The sequence below is a fragment of the Solea solea genome, chromosome 14 (assembly GCF_958295425.1).
Source record: "Solea solea chromosome 14, fSolSol10.1, whole genome shotgun sequence".
Classification (NCBI taxonomy): domain Eukaryota; kingdom Metazoa; phylum Chordata; class Actinopteri; order Pleuronectiformes; family Soleidae; genus Solea; species Solea solea.
The window spans coordinates 17660232-17675681 of NC_081147.1; the positions used below are offsets into that span (position 1 = coordinate 17660232).

The window sequence follows — 15450 nt, forward strand, 5'->3', positions numbered from 1 at the left end:
AGGTGTAGTAGCTAAGAGCATGCAGACACAATTTACCTCGCACCTTCCCTTGAGAACGCCACGTTGCATTACAGATTCAGTCCTGTCCCCAATTTGCAAGACGGTACGAGAAAATAAATCACTTGAATCATATACCTGATGATGTAGACACCTGGCTTGGATGTTACTGGAGAGACAAATGTATCAGTCACTTATTGCTGTAGCAATAGATTATACTACACCCAATCTGTTACAGCAGTTATTCTGAAGTAGTTATCATCATCAGCACAACTTACGCACGCAGACAGAGATGGAGTGTGTATATAAAAACATTGGGTGGGAGCAGCCTGCAGAAAAGTCCTTTCAAATAATGCCAGTATTTTTTTTTTCGAACTGCAAGAATCTTTTTAACATCAATAATTCAGTTAGGACCTTGAAAAAAAAAAAAAGAAAGAAATCATGCATTTCTATTATACTGGTGTCAACACAGGCATAAAAACTGATAATCGAAGCTTTGAGCTTTGTGAAAACACAAAATATTAATTAATAGCAAGAGCATAGGTGTTATTATGATGGGAAGAAGGGGACGGTAATAAGCTGCTATGAAGCTGTGATGAAGTGCTTGTCACCTTTTCATTACCTCTACACGTGTTTCTGGCTAGCCAAGAGAATCATTCCACACTGCATAACCACAACGAGGGTCGCTACTGAGATCACACATCAAAGTAATTAGCCTGAGAATTTCATAATTGGCTCCATGGCTGTTATTGTGCACGAGTTTCTGAGCATAAAAATCTGAGAAATAGAAACAAAGGGAGGAAAACAAAAGGATACATTTCCAAAGCACATCTGTCTGTGCTTAAGGCTAAGCTACTGGGATAACACTAGGAGTGAAGATTTTCTTTTACAAAAAAACAGCAGAGATGAAGCAACCACCATATGGAAAACATTCTGCCATGTATGTGTGTGAGTATGTTCTGGGATCTGTGTTTTATTTACTGCTATATTGTGTGTACTTGTCCGCGGTGAAAATGTAGAATACAAAAGTCTACCGGTGCTGTTTAACGTTGGCCTAGTTATGCTTTATAGACTTTTTTTTTTATTTTTTTTTTTTTTATCCTTCTGCAGTCCCCTGACCAAAATAGACTTCTGAAACATGTTGAGCGGAGAAAAAAGAAACATCTCTTACCACCAAAGGAGGTTTTGCTGTGTCTTTTACAGAGCAATACTTCACTAGAACTTGAACAGAAGCACCATCCATAGCTCATAATTAACATTTAGCTCAGTTTAGCACACTCATCATAAAGTACTTTTTATTTGTTTCTGCGAGAAAATAGTTTTTAGGGCACATTTCCACTAAGCTCGGCCCAAGGAATTTAAAGCATACATCTTTCTTTCTTTGTCACTAAGCAAACATAGGCAAACTGAAAGCAACGAGGATCTTTTATTTTCCGCCACAGAACTACTTTGGTATAGAACTACCTTTTTATCTATGTTACATAGGTCAGCTAAGACTTACATTTCCTGTCAAGTGCTAAAGCTTTCAGACTGATCCCATACAGTATGACATCGTGATCAGAGCCATTCTCAGATGCCTTCATTAGTGAAACTGAGCCGGTACTGTACAGACTGATCATAAGTCACTGACAAAAAAAACTGCCTCCAGGAGGGTGGAGTCGCGTAAGACATACCCGTGAAGAGCTGATGCTTACAACTGGTGCTCATGTAAGAAAGAGCTGCTGCCCCCAGTGGTCGTCTGCTGACCGGGGCAGGAAAAGCTCGCAAGGGGGATGACCTTGACAGGATCTTCCTTCTTACTGTGTCTGTCCAGGGTGTTGTAGAACTGTGGTCGGCTGATCCCTTTGTCCATTTCATCTTTTCTAGGCACTGACCTGCCCAGGGTATGGCGGCCATCCATGACCCCCATGCTGCCCATGTAAGCTTTGGCTCCCTGGTCACAACTCTGGTGGAAGCCAAAAGAGGGGTGGGTGCCTGTGATGGAGGTGGCAGTAGGGATAGAGGTGGGGTTGTTACTGCCAGGACCCTGGAACTGGGCCAAAGCTGGAGGCATCCAGCAGCTGTCTGAGTGGCCCAGTATCAGACACTCCTGGGTGCAGGTCTCAGAGGCCTCAGCCAAGGCTTTCTGCAGGTTCACCTCAATGGCTATAAATAAAAAGTAGAAAAAGAAGAAAACAACATAGTCAATCTAGCAGGTCAGAACATATAGATCGCAGCTGAAATGATTTTACTGGCGTGTTGTGAATGCACCAAATTAACTCATGAATCATTATTTAGACAGGGGATAGTTGTCGTCTTATTAGTTTTTGACCCACAAAATGTCAGGCTTTTAGAGAAATGAAAGTCAGTGATAAATGTTTCATTTCATCTTGTAATGAGAAAAACACCAGCAGAGCATTTAATTTCCATTGGTATTCCCGTGACTCTGTCTGTTTACCTACAATATGTGATGAACTCCCCGTAGCTTAATTAGAGGAAGAAAAAAAAAATGTCTCGCTGTTTGTGTCTCGGATTGACTTAAGTGCATTAAATATTTAATGAACATCTTAAGAAAGCATTGTTTATTTTAATCACGGTCAGTGTGGCACACCTTAAATCCCTTTGATCGTCTGCAATCCAGTACAAGAAAACTTGAATACTGGGAACAGTGCAAAAAAAAAACATCACAGGATCCTGTGAGCATCTTTAGCATATTTAGAAATAATGAATATGCATAATTAATTGTGCCAGCATTGAAACGGCATGCATGGAGCAGATGGAAATGCTGAGAACTGAACGAAGAAGCGACTGTGCAAGGCTAAACACTCCAACTATCTTATCTCATTATCAAGGCACTGACATCACATGTGGAATGACTCTGGGTTGAGGCCTCCGCATTGAGTTTCAGCAATATGCTTGTCAAGCCAGATAATTAGAATGTAAAACGGTATGCACCAAGGCAACCAGGAGCCTGCGGTGTTATGTTTCCTTGGTCATGCAAAGAAAAGAGGGGCGCCTGACTCAAACATCACTCCTCTAGGCCTCAGCTCCGAGCTGTCATGTAGAAATTATTTAGTATATTTGCATAAGTAAGAATGCTATCAATAATTAAGCCGCCATAGACGCAGTACCCTGCGATGACTTTCCTTAACACATTTATTTCTATTCCACAGACATCGCATCTTCTTGCCGTCGTGTTAATTGTTCTATGGCGTTCTGAAAAATGAAAATGGATACCCTTTTTTTACTCCATGTACCAGTGAAGCCTCTCCAAACTTTCCCCAGATTGTCGTGTAACGGCCCAAAGCGCTCATTTATGTTTGTATTTCTGTGCAGATTGAATACAACAACATCAACTTAAATTAGGAGAGCAGTGTCTGTAAAGCCATTGCCTGGTATAAATTGTAAGGATATATTTGGAGTGCCCACCTTGAGTCAAATCTGTGCTCTCCATATTGAACTGGAGCCTTGGTGCAGGAGTGTATAAATCCCCTGGGTGGTAAATGTGTCACCTTTCAGAGGGTCACTAACTTCATTATGGGAAAAAATTGATGCTACGCTCTCCTCTGAGCTAGCACAATAGGGCCGAACCTAGTCTCAGCTGCTCCCTGACTCAATCTCTCTGTGAGTGTTTTCTGCTGTTGGTGGTGCTTTTCAGACTATTGACATTGACGCAATGATGCTATTAACGTAAAGATTTTGTTCACCAAGCACGCACAAACCAACGCAAACAGACGCACACACACACTCCTTATCGTCTCCTCAACTTTACACATCATACATCTTACAAATGGAACGCCCATGGCTCTGTACACAACTTGAAGTAACAGCAGCTCTCTGTGTCAACAACCCTCCGTTCCTCTCAATTTTGCATGCAATATTTCACATCCCAAAAAAATGATATTCCAGTGGGGTAGTTTGCGAAGGTGGTGTCAGGTTTAGCAGGGTGGATGCACAGCGTGAGTGATGTCGCAGACAGCTCCGGCTGCTTTCGTCAGCTGGAGATATGCTGCAGCCTGCTTGTGATGCCACTTTTCTTTTGTTTTCAGGGGAAATAATAGTATCCTGCAGAGCTTTTGGGAGGAATTGCATATAACTGATGCCACAGATCTCCAAACATTCTTTTCTACATTCGCTTCTTGACATGACATGAGGGGATAATGGCAAACAATCGGGCGTCGTTTTGAAACGATTCATCTCCATTGAGCAGTGACGATTGCCTTTCGCATGGAACCCGTGATGCCTGTTTAGTGACTCCGTGTAAATGTCTGACAATCTACGACAAGATCAGCTGGAGTCATCCCAAACGACGGACTCATGTCGTCTCCAAATATTGGACTGATCTGTCGTATTATCCGTGGTCTTGTTGTGTGTTTCGAGACAGCCTGCTTGTGTTCCATTTCGAAAAATTCCAGTCGAACCCATGGTCAAACACAAGGTCAGTAACAGTGGTAGCCTACAGCGGTCCAGTTCTGCAACATCAACACATCCTTTGGCCAGCCACTGATCGAACGCCACAGCATCCACCTACAGCTGACCTTCCATTTATGCAGTCAAACATTACAGCTTGCATATACACTGAACACCTGAATATGCATCTGCAATCCTAACCAATTTTCCATTTAGATAAAAAAGGAGTGGGTCAAACAGAACTTCAATGCGTGTGATATTTTTCCAATTCAATTCAATAACCCTGGCGAGTTTAGACGTCGAAGAGTATTAGTTTCACTTTTTGTTGCTGCAAGCAAGAGCGTACAATGTGAGTTGTGTATAGTTGCCCAACTCATTTTGAAACTCCTTTTAAAATATTCCAATAAGGAAGGGTTGCAGCAGTTCATCAATAATGATGTCCTTTTCAGTGCCAACAGAGAAAACTAATTCATGTTCTATTTTAAAACAATCACCCCCGTGTGCAATGCACCTGCATTTCCAGAGGTGAATATCGCTTTAGTGTATATGCGGTTATTATTATTTTGCTTCTTATTATACTGCTCCGCTTGCAATCTTTATTATTTTCTTTTTCTGATGGGCACGAAATCAGTGTGTCTGACACACACACACACAGCTATGACCCACGTTAGATGGCTGATTGGGGGTGGGGTGGCGGTGGGGGTTTCGGTGCGATCGTGAGATATTTAACATGACAGTGGATGATATTTACTGACAGAGCTAGTTTCATCTTGATGAGCCTCACATTAATTTCAGCACACATATCACGATTCAGCTCATTATTTCAGCATGCACAACTCATTATTGCCAATTAAAAGGATAATTGCATGCATCCAGGACAATAAATTCCTCAAACAGCCACCAGGAAGGTGGACTAGGCTCCGGACTCATTATACAGTGTTAATCACGACAATATTTACCATCTTTTAATTTTTTTGAGCCAGAAACCTGGTATTTGCAATTTCCAGCTGAAGCCTATACGACAGCAGCCTGGTTACCACTGTTGAAATCAGTTGTTAAACATTTACTTTGACATTGTGATCCTATAGACTATATATATTTATACTCTCTTTTTTGTTGTTGTCGCTTTAATCTCTGAGGTCTGTCTGTCACCCTGCAACACTTTGTTTCCCCGTAAGTCACACATCACTCATGTTGCCAAGAAAAACATTCACATGTTTGAGAAGCTTAAAATAATGACTTCGCCTTTCATCAAGAGTTGATAAAAACAAGTTAGTAAAAATAACTACATCTATGATGCGTTCAGACGTGTTATTATTGTTATTATAATAATAATTTACATGTTTTTGTGTGATAGTAGATAAGAACACTGAGAGAGGGATACAAAAAGTCATGCATTAACATGTGCCTCTGGGTCTGGGTCTCTGGGTCTGTATATATATATATAAAACACATTGTAAAAAATATTTTAAACCAATCAAATCTCATTTGAAATAAATGGGTTGATAATTACCAAGATTTTACGACTTCACTCAGACTTTACGTGCACCATGTGTACAATCTGAGTAAGCAAAACGATGGCCATTAATAATAATAGCACTATTATAGCTGTTATAGCTATAACTGTCAACTCCTTGGTTGTTGCACTGGAAGGAGAAATGCTGTTGCTCTCATCCATGATGCATTTCACCGTTCTTCTATCACATTCATGTGACGTGCACTTGGACGGTTTCATGTTCTGTTTGAGATATTGCAACGGTAAAGAAAGAGAGGCCGAGGAGATGAATATTAGACGCCACCATAATAAGTCCTGCATATACATTCACTGGACAAGTCAACGAGTAACTGATGGCTCGGAGCAGAATAACATCAATGACCTCGCTCTGAAAACCAACTTTTCTCTGCCCATCACACTCAAACGCTGTTTGGTTTTCTTTACTTTTATGAGAGGCAGATATACTCTACTATAATCCTCCGTGAACGCAATAAGAGCTGTCACTGTCACTGCTGACAAGGGTGCGGAGGATGAAGTAAATGTTCCATTTTAGCAATAAAAACCTCAGCGTGCCTTTCAGAGGTATAGGAGATCAGCTATGCCATAGAGGTCAGCTGTGCCATGAAGGAGGTTGACGTGCATTAAAACCTACAAGGAGTTCTTCCATGGTTGACGGTCTGTCAACACCTGTTGCAGAATTTATTAAAAAAAGGATTTGATCGTACCTTTAGCGCTATATCTACGCAGCTTGTGTTGATCGTGTGAGCCTCGTCTGAGAACAGTCGGTGAGTGGTAATTAATTACACTAATGATCATTGTTTGATTGGGTCACCAAACATAAATTCCAAAGCAGCAATAAAAAGTGAGATGTAAGAAATGGCAGCGCCCCTTTCTCCTCTGTCTTCCTTTTTTTAAAGCAAACAGTGCCAGATGTAATAAATGGCCCTTCTTTAAAAGAGACAATGTGATGCAGATAAGAGGGGAGTGAGGTTGTCCATATATACTCTAGACTAATTACTTTTGATGCATTTACTGAGACACTGCTGACAACTGTGAGTCTCTGAGCCACATACGTATTTATCAGCACTTGTGGGACCTATACAGTTCATCGCCTGTAATCCATCTAGCCTTGACTGCTCTTGCCCCCCTTCTGCTTTCCTACTGTTTGACCCATTGTAACTGAAAGTAATTGCAGGCAGAAAACAACATCTAATGATTACTTTATCTGGGAGTCTGAGAGCGAGTGAAAAGTCACAGACAGGTACTTTCAACAAAAGGAGAAGACCTTTTTGTTCTCAACACACAATTTCAGACAACAAAGAATATTATTGACTTGGCTGAGATTAGAACACCAAAACAAATAACAAAGCACAGAGAGAGGACAAAGTGTACAAAGAGAGAAAGGGTCTCTTGAACAGCCCGATGCCAAGCGCTGGCCTCTGTCTTTTTGTTGCCATTGATTAAAAGTATGTTGTAGTTTGAAGTACCAATTTCTCCACAGAGAATGTACAACAGCAACATAATGTACCAAGTTAATTTGATGTAAATTCCTTTATTTCCAACTAACTCTTCCTCCCTGGAAAGGAAAGTGCCTCAAATGTTATCCTCTGCATAAAATGTTCTATAGCCACAACATCAACAACCACAAATATGGGATTTTTCTATACACAGAAGGCAGGTGGGATGGCAGAACACAGAAACACAGCTTTCTTCTCGACTTTTTTTTCTCGTGTGTGACATTGGTTGATTACATCTCCTTCATTATATCTGGACTACTATTGAGCCTCCCTACCCGAGGACAAGTTGCGGGTGTCACCATCAACACAATCAGGCCTGGCCAAATACCCAGCATGGGCCACAGAGACGAGTGGTGAAAACACATAACAATCTGCAATCAGTGCTCATCACCATGATGACATACAGAGGGGGAGGCACAGGGTTTCTACGGGGGGTAGAAACACAAGGCACGTACAGTAGATGTGCAATCACAACACACACACACACACACACACACACACACACACACACAACAACTACGCACTCCCTGCCCCGTGAGTCTGTGCTTGCGCCGCATGATACGATAGAAGTGCTGTAGGTGTGTGCTGTGACTGACAATGAAGCACACATGAATGCATAATTATAACATTACTTTCAAAAGTCTTTGCACGTGGACAAATTACAATTTCCATTTGTGTGTAGTGTAAGGTCTTTGGAAAGCAACATACAGCATGTGGAATGAAGTCAAAGTGGGTTTAAACAGTGGAGAAGACAAGGTTTGTTCCAGAAGACATTTCATGTCTCATCCAAGAGGCTTCTTCAGTGTGAACTAACGATGCCCTGGATTAATGAGAATCTACACAGACACGTTCCAGCAATACCATTTGAACATTTGGGGAAGGGACTTTGATTTAGCAATGCTAATGACACTCCTAACACTCACAAAGTTGCTTTTACAGTGACTTTAAACGCCCGTGCGAAGCACGAGGAAGTCATCAACTGTTTCAAAAATGTTCCTGTCTGGAGCGGTTTGAGAAAATAGCTAATAAGAAACGAGGCCACATGATGGAGAAAAAAAACAAAACACGGAGGCGAACTGTACACCAGGCACCGTGTTGTTGCATCATGTGTCGTGTAACAAGCAAATTCATCACATTGACCCATTGCACCCCAGTTATAATGGAAAACAAGGATGAATTGCATTAACATTGAAGAAGATCTCAGATCTGGCAGCCTGTCTGTACCGCCGATGGATTGAGCAGGAGGAGAGGAGGGGGTAATAAACAAGGTGCCACTGCATATGCTATATATCTTGCAGGCATTGATGATTAGCTCTGTTTTCCCTTAGCCATACATTATGGTTATTGCCTCCACGGACCGGTAGATAGGAAGTGGATACAAAAGCGTCACGAAGCCCATCTTTTAGATAACTGGCAGGCTGAAAACCACTCAGCACCAGCAGCAGCAGCGTAGTTTTTAGAGTATGAGTGACCTGGGCATGGTGGAAATTGAACGATCTAATGTGAATGAGCTGAGAAGAGGACATGCTCGTACACTTTTTGTTACCTCTCTAAATGTTTACTGTGCAGCGAGAACTCACTTTTGACATATGTACAGCTCAAGTCCTGGCGTTAAGTCCCACTTGATAGTCCTCAAAAAAATAAAAAGTGTTTTATGACTTGTCCTCTTTCCTTTTCCTTCTTCACTTTCCAAGATTTTGAGGACATGAACAGATATTATACAGTCATAATTGCAAGGAAATATTTTCATATATAATTGAAATAGCAGTGTGTAGAATAGCAGGGTGAGGCGTTTAATATGAGGGACAGCCTCCCCCTGATCCCCCTGTGCATGTGCACTTTAAAGGTTTTCCTTTTCCGAAGCAACACAGACACTCCTCCAGGGACAACTATTAATTTTTTTCCTGAAACCTCCCCTGAATAATGAATTCTGTCCTATTTATATGCCGTGATAAGTCGACTGAATGTCTAAAAAGGGGTTATGATGAAAAGGGTAAGGCTTTCAGAGAAAGACCTGTTCCTGCTTAACACATTTAATTCACTCGCGTCACCATGTTCTTTAAAGCAAAGGAATAATGGCCGAAATAAAGGCAGACACAAATGGCACATTCAATAAATCATAGTTTTACTTTTGCTATTCGATGACTGTCACACTCCTCCACGCAAACACCTGTATCACTGAGAGTTCAGACGTATCCCTTTTACTCCTCCAGGCCCCTGGTTGACAGATATGTTCTCACTAAAATCACCATGGTACTCAGTGGTTTGTGTTCATGTTTCTGTCACAATGCACTTTATTTGGGGTGTATGTTGAGTGCCAGCATTGTCAGCTAACATTTGCCAGAGAGAGAGCGACAGATAGCGGCACACAGGGAGGGAGACATAGAATAACATAAAATAAAACTGTGTAAAAATCGGTAAAGAAAAACATTGTGTAATATTCCCAACTCATGGTTTAATGTGAAGCTGTATTGATTTCAGTTTAGGCCTCATTTGTATACAGGTTTTTTATTAATTTTTATTTTTTATCAGCACTCCCACTGAATGAAATCAGTCATTACAGGTTCACTATCAAACAAAATATCTATAAGGCTGTTGATTGATGATATATAGTGTTAAATGTATGAAACTTTAAACTCATACCTTAATGTAATTACCATATTTCATTATCTCTAAGATTATCTCATGCTGTGAATCGCATACGTGTTTAGTTTTAGATTTCATCCACATGCACAAATCACTCCATGATGGAACTGTTTTTTAGCTGAGATCTGTTTCAGTGTCTGGACCACCGCTTTTATTTCTTGGATGTCAAGTCTAACAGCTCCTCTTTGGCTGCCAAACAGTCTCAATGGGGGGATTTTTTTTTATTTTTTTTTATTATTATAATAAAATAAAAAGGGTGAAAACAAAAAGTAGGTTCACTGATTGTGTTCTGCCTGTGATGATGAAGCGAACGCTCCAGTGGCTCCAACAGTCCACAGAGGACGAGGCAGTGAAAATAGCCATGCAACTTTTTTTTTTTGCTCCAGAGACTGCTGGCAACCCATTGACCTCAATGTCTTTTATACTGTTTAGCCAAGAGCACTAACTATCAGATATTAACACCCCGTGTCTTTGATTTTGCTGTGCCTGTTGGGCCCCGCGGACACTTGTATATATTCTTTGTCCCGAGGTGCCATCCTCTTAGTGTCAGATGTTTTGTTCTCCTCTAACATGACCAACACCCTCAAAGAGGCAAGGGTATGTCAGTATGTCCTGGCATGTAGTATTAGCTCTAAAGTTGACATGTCTCAGTAGAGCCTCAGGACGGCGTGGTGAGTCAGGACGTGCACTGAACGTCGCTAACATACTTGGGCGTTGGTAGAATTGTGGGAGGCTCATCATGCCCACCACCGCTGCTGTGATGACATCACTGTTGCAATTGAATTGCAGCAGTTTGTCCGTGATGTCCATGTGCACATGCACACACAGCGTGAGAGAAACAGACCTGCTCTGCTCTGCTATGATAATGTCCTATTTACCATGAATAGAATATAGAATATTGTTTTTTTTTTTTATGTATATTATATTGAGATGATGAAAATACCTGGCTTCTTTTTTTTTTCTTCAATGTCCTGTATTTTGTAAATACTGTAAAATATATTACACTGCATGGTGCTCACTTCAATTTGCCTGGATGTGTTGAGATCAGACAGGGTGTTAATTCAACGTGAGGTGAATAACTTAATGTCGCTGATTTATTTTTATAATGCATTTATATCGCTTTCGTTCTTGACAGGTTCTTTGTAGACGTAGACTCGCTGTTAACTTCACTTCTCTGTTTGATTTTCATCGGGCTTTCAAAGTTGTGATCACTATGACACTACATGGTGTCACTTTGTTCCACGCACAGCAGTTTTGTACCTCGATGTCATTCACTGCTGCGCTGGAGCACTAACGTGGCAGATTGACAACCCCATACTCCACCACTCACAGCAGTTCTGGCTCATATTATGGGCTATTTAAGCTACTTTTTTGTTTGTCATGGCCCCAAATAAGGTTGTACAGACTGAAATGACACAATACTTACAGTAGACTATGTGCATACTGCATATATGAATAAACACAAATACAGTACTTTATTTTGATACATGGTGTGACTGCTGTTTTTTTTTTTTTTATACATTTATTAGTTGGGTGTTTGGTTCTTTACTTTAAAATACATTTTGGTGTATATGTGCCCATGCATGACCACGAGTAAAGACAGCAACACTCCTTTATTCACTGGTGGAGATATGTTGAGCTTGGCAGAAGTGACTTCTTATGGCTTTTCAGAGCTGATTAATGGCAGTTTGTTTTATGGGTGGGAGGACAATGCGGCAGAGTAGATGGTTTTGGAAGTCATGCATTCATAATAGTTCATCTGCCAGCTTCCAACATTCACTGGCCTTATGAGAGTCTTATTTTGCCCTCGATCACGTCGTTTCACTTAAAAGGTAACACAAAACGCATTCCTTGTTTGAGTTTCATGTGTAACATCCAGTCTTGTCCAGTCAGTCACACTGACGTTGAATTCACAAGTAAAAGGCGACTTGTCATCCGTCTGCCATTTTTATCTCAGCATGATGTCCATTTTTCATTTTTCTGTCCCCTGACTCTTCCTCTCTCTCTCTCTCCAATGTGACATATTGCTAATTATTTCAAACTATCAGGACGACAGTTTAAATTTCAATTCAATCTTGTCTTCGGCAGTGACCTTTGGCTAGAACACAGGGTTGGGCCATCAGCCCTAAAGAGTTTCTTTGACACTTACAGGTGCCATTTAAGAAGAAATTTAAACAAAATTTTAGCCTGATATCAGCGAATACATGCTGAGTTCACTCTTGTTGAAACAAAAGTGGCCTTTATATATATATATATATATATATATATATATATATATATATATATATATATATGTATATATATATATGTATATATACACTCTAGGCATATGTTCCAGTAAAACACTTACTGTGATGATTGAAAACAGCCCAGTCAAGACACAATGGCTTCTCTGGTAGCTGTTGAGGACAGATTTACAGCCGTTGCAGCTAATCTAGCTTGTCTACTATGGATTGTGAATCTTAATACCCCCGATTTTATGAAGACATACTAGGGATAGTAATTTATACAGTTATGTCGAGGCCAGAATGCATGTTTTAAGCATGGTTATAGCCCAATCCAACAGGTGCTGGCACCCGTTGGCCGGAGAATTGATCATTTTATATTGTTCAGTGTGTCGTAACGGATAACATCAAGGATGGATCTGGGATCCCTCCAGATCTCCCGAAAGAAAGTCTGGCATTTCTGGTGAAGCAAATGAGTTAGCTCGAGTTCTCTTTGAGCGATTGACAATCCAAACTGTCCTCATCCTGCAACCCAACATATCACATGCACATGCTTTGGACACAATTATTTGTTTACGATATGCCTATGACCTAAAGAAAACAAATATATATTAATGAAAAATAAAAGATCCACACATGGGTGCCTTACTTCACTGGACAAATGAACATACCTAATAATACTATAATAATAGTTAAAGAAAAAGAGAGAGTGAAATAATATGTAATGTAACAGTATTTTGTTTATTGTACTATTTTCTTATATATATATTTTTTTTTTTTTACAAATTTTGCTTGCAGTGTCTATACTTCTATTCTAAATTTCACTGTTAAATCCTGCGCTATATGATGATTTATTACTCATTTATTAATGAGTAAGTCTCCTTGGCGTCAGCAGGACTGTCTGACATTTTATTTATGTTTCACTTTTTCATCAAAAACTAGCATTTGTTTGTCTGAGGAGTTACTTTAACATGTGTTTGTGGAAACCACTGTGTTTGTGTGTGTGTGTGTATGTTGGGTGACAGTGGACACAGGAGATGGCAGGGGGCGCCATTTTGTAGTCTGACCAGTGACTTTGGTCACAGTGTCACAGAGAGGGTTAATGTCACTGGGTTCAGTGGGTACAAAAACGGCCCGGTCTTCACAATAGTAGCTCGAAATAAGAACGAGTTGATTGCGATAATAGGTTTTGCTAAAGAGAGATACAATCATCTCCCACAAAATAGCTAAAAAAATAGTGTAAAATGTCACACAGGCAAATTAAATGGTAGATCCTGCTGCAACACAACAGAGTTCACCATGTATGTAAGAAAAAAACAATTATGTGATATTGACAGCCAGCGTAATCAAAGGCTCCCCTGCCAGACTCAATGAGGTGCCAATCAACTGAGTGTCTCTGCCTCATGTTGCTGCCTCCGCAGCCTCTGCTGCCTTTCATTTTAGAGTCAGAGGAGATTCTGCCGTGGTGAATCTTCAGTCAATAGCTCAGAGCTGATGGTTAATGCTGATTGATGACATTCAACCTGCCGCCCCCCCCGCCCTCCAAAAAAAAATACACATCATCTGCAACAATCAGTAAAGGTATTTTAGTATTCTACATTACTATCACTGTCGTTGTACTAGTAGAAGTACTAAATATTAAATATCTTGACTAGATTTAAAGCTTTGGGGTTTTTTTTTTCCTTTAGACAAAACTGTTTTTTCGAACGTTGCTAAAGGTCATTCATGATTGATTCCAGCCATAATTAAAATGATTAGTAAAATAAATAATAAGGCACCAGATGTTCTCTCTCTCTCCATTGTGCTCTTGTTGAAGAACAATTTTAATACATGCTGATAATTAAACGGATTCAATCAAATGTGACATTTCTTCCACCCCAATTCAGTGCTGTGCTCCTCCTCCACTTTACCTGCAGTGGCTTGCTCGGGACCAGTCAAAAAAAAACAACAACAAAAAACAGATGAGATTGTTCATCGAGAGTAAGAAGGATAATTTCTGCAGAAACATCTAAATGTGAATTTATTTGAAACATGGCAACCGTCTAACCCAGAAATGTCTAACCCAGAAATGTCAAGCACGAGGGGGAACACTTCAACAAAACATATGATACCGAACTGCCTAGAAGTGTCACTGCTGGAAATAAAGTAAAAATATTTTCTTTCCCTCCTGTCTTTACCTGAGCTCTCTCCTGTTGCTGCTTGCTCTCTTACTTGTGCTGTTGTTTATCTGTTAATTTTTCTAGATTTTATTGTCACCTCCTGGGGAAAATATTACTCATCTTAATTGTTACCTCCGCCAAGGAGATAATGTTTTTGGCCACATCTTTGTCTTTGTTTTTGAGCAGCATAATTCAAACAATAAGGGATCAATTTGAATGAAACTTTCTGGGGATGTAGATTATGGCCCAAGAAAGAAATTATAAGATTTTGGTGTTGATCCACATATAGCTCAGGATTCAGGATTTTTATGAAAACAGGCTTCTACCTTGCAACATAGGGACATGTATTGACACTGTGAAACTGAGCACACTCGCATGTGTGCAGCAGTATAAACAGTCCAAATAAAATTTTATTGGATGTCACAACAAAGACTTGAAAACTCTACTGGCAGAAGAAGAAAGGATATTAATTTTTCAACCAGGAAACAGTAAACCGAAAATACCTGTGAAGTGGATAATTCCGTCTGTGGGAGACATGTATTTTCCCCTTCCTTGTGTCAACACAACTTTTTTTTGAGGTGCGCTGCAATGTCTGTATGGACCTGATAAGTCTCTTATTCTCAGCAAAGAATAATTTGGAAAATGCAGACGGCTGTACACAGACTCTCCACATTGTTAATTAAATCATGCTGCCTTTGATGTTTTCTCAGGTTTTAATGGGAAAATAACAAAATTAAATAGGATGCTGTCTCCCATTGTTGTGGAAAGACTGATCCACGGATGGTGCATCAATTAAAGCGAGCGGAAAAACTGCAAATACAATCAATTAAGCCTAAATAAAACCACATGATTTCCTACCCAAGTAAAGTAAATAATTTCTTCTGAACTACCAAAACTACTGGCATGTGCAAATTGAAAGACAACATCTGGTATTCAGAGAAATTGCCGAATCATCTTGGATCATATGGTCACACAAGAAATGTGTGCATGAATGAATTTGTTTTTTTGTAAAAATCTTAAAG

At 40.1% G+C, this 15450-nt stretch overlaps 1 protein-coding gene across 2 annotated transcripts in view; it reads right to left on the minus strand.

Annotated features, from left to right (window-relative positions):
* Nucleotides 1–1125: 1125 nt before the first annotated feature.
* pcdh11 (protocadherin 11) overlaps nt 1126–15450 on the minus strand; it is a 126087-nt gene continuing 111762 nt past the window's right edge. For both annotated transcript variants that reach the window (XM_058649472.1, XM_058649471.1), the window contains exon 7: nt 1126–2142. In XM_058649472.1, coding sequence (XP_058505455.1) covers nt 1688–2142 — 455 coding nt within the window. In that variant the 3' untranslated portion in view covers nt 1126–1687. The remainder of the gene's footprint in view (nt 2143–15450) is intronic.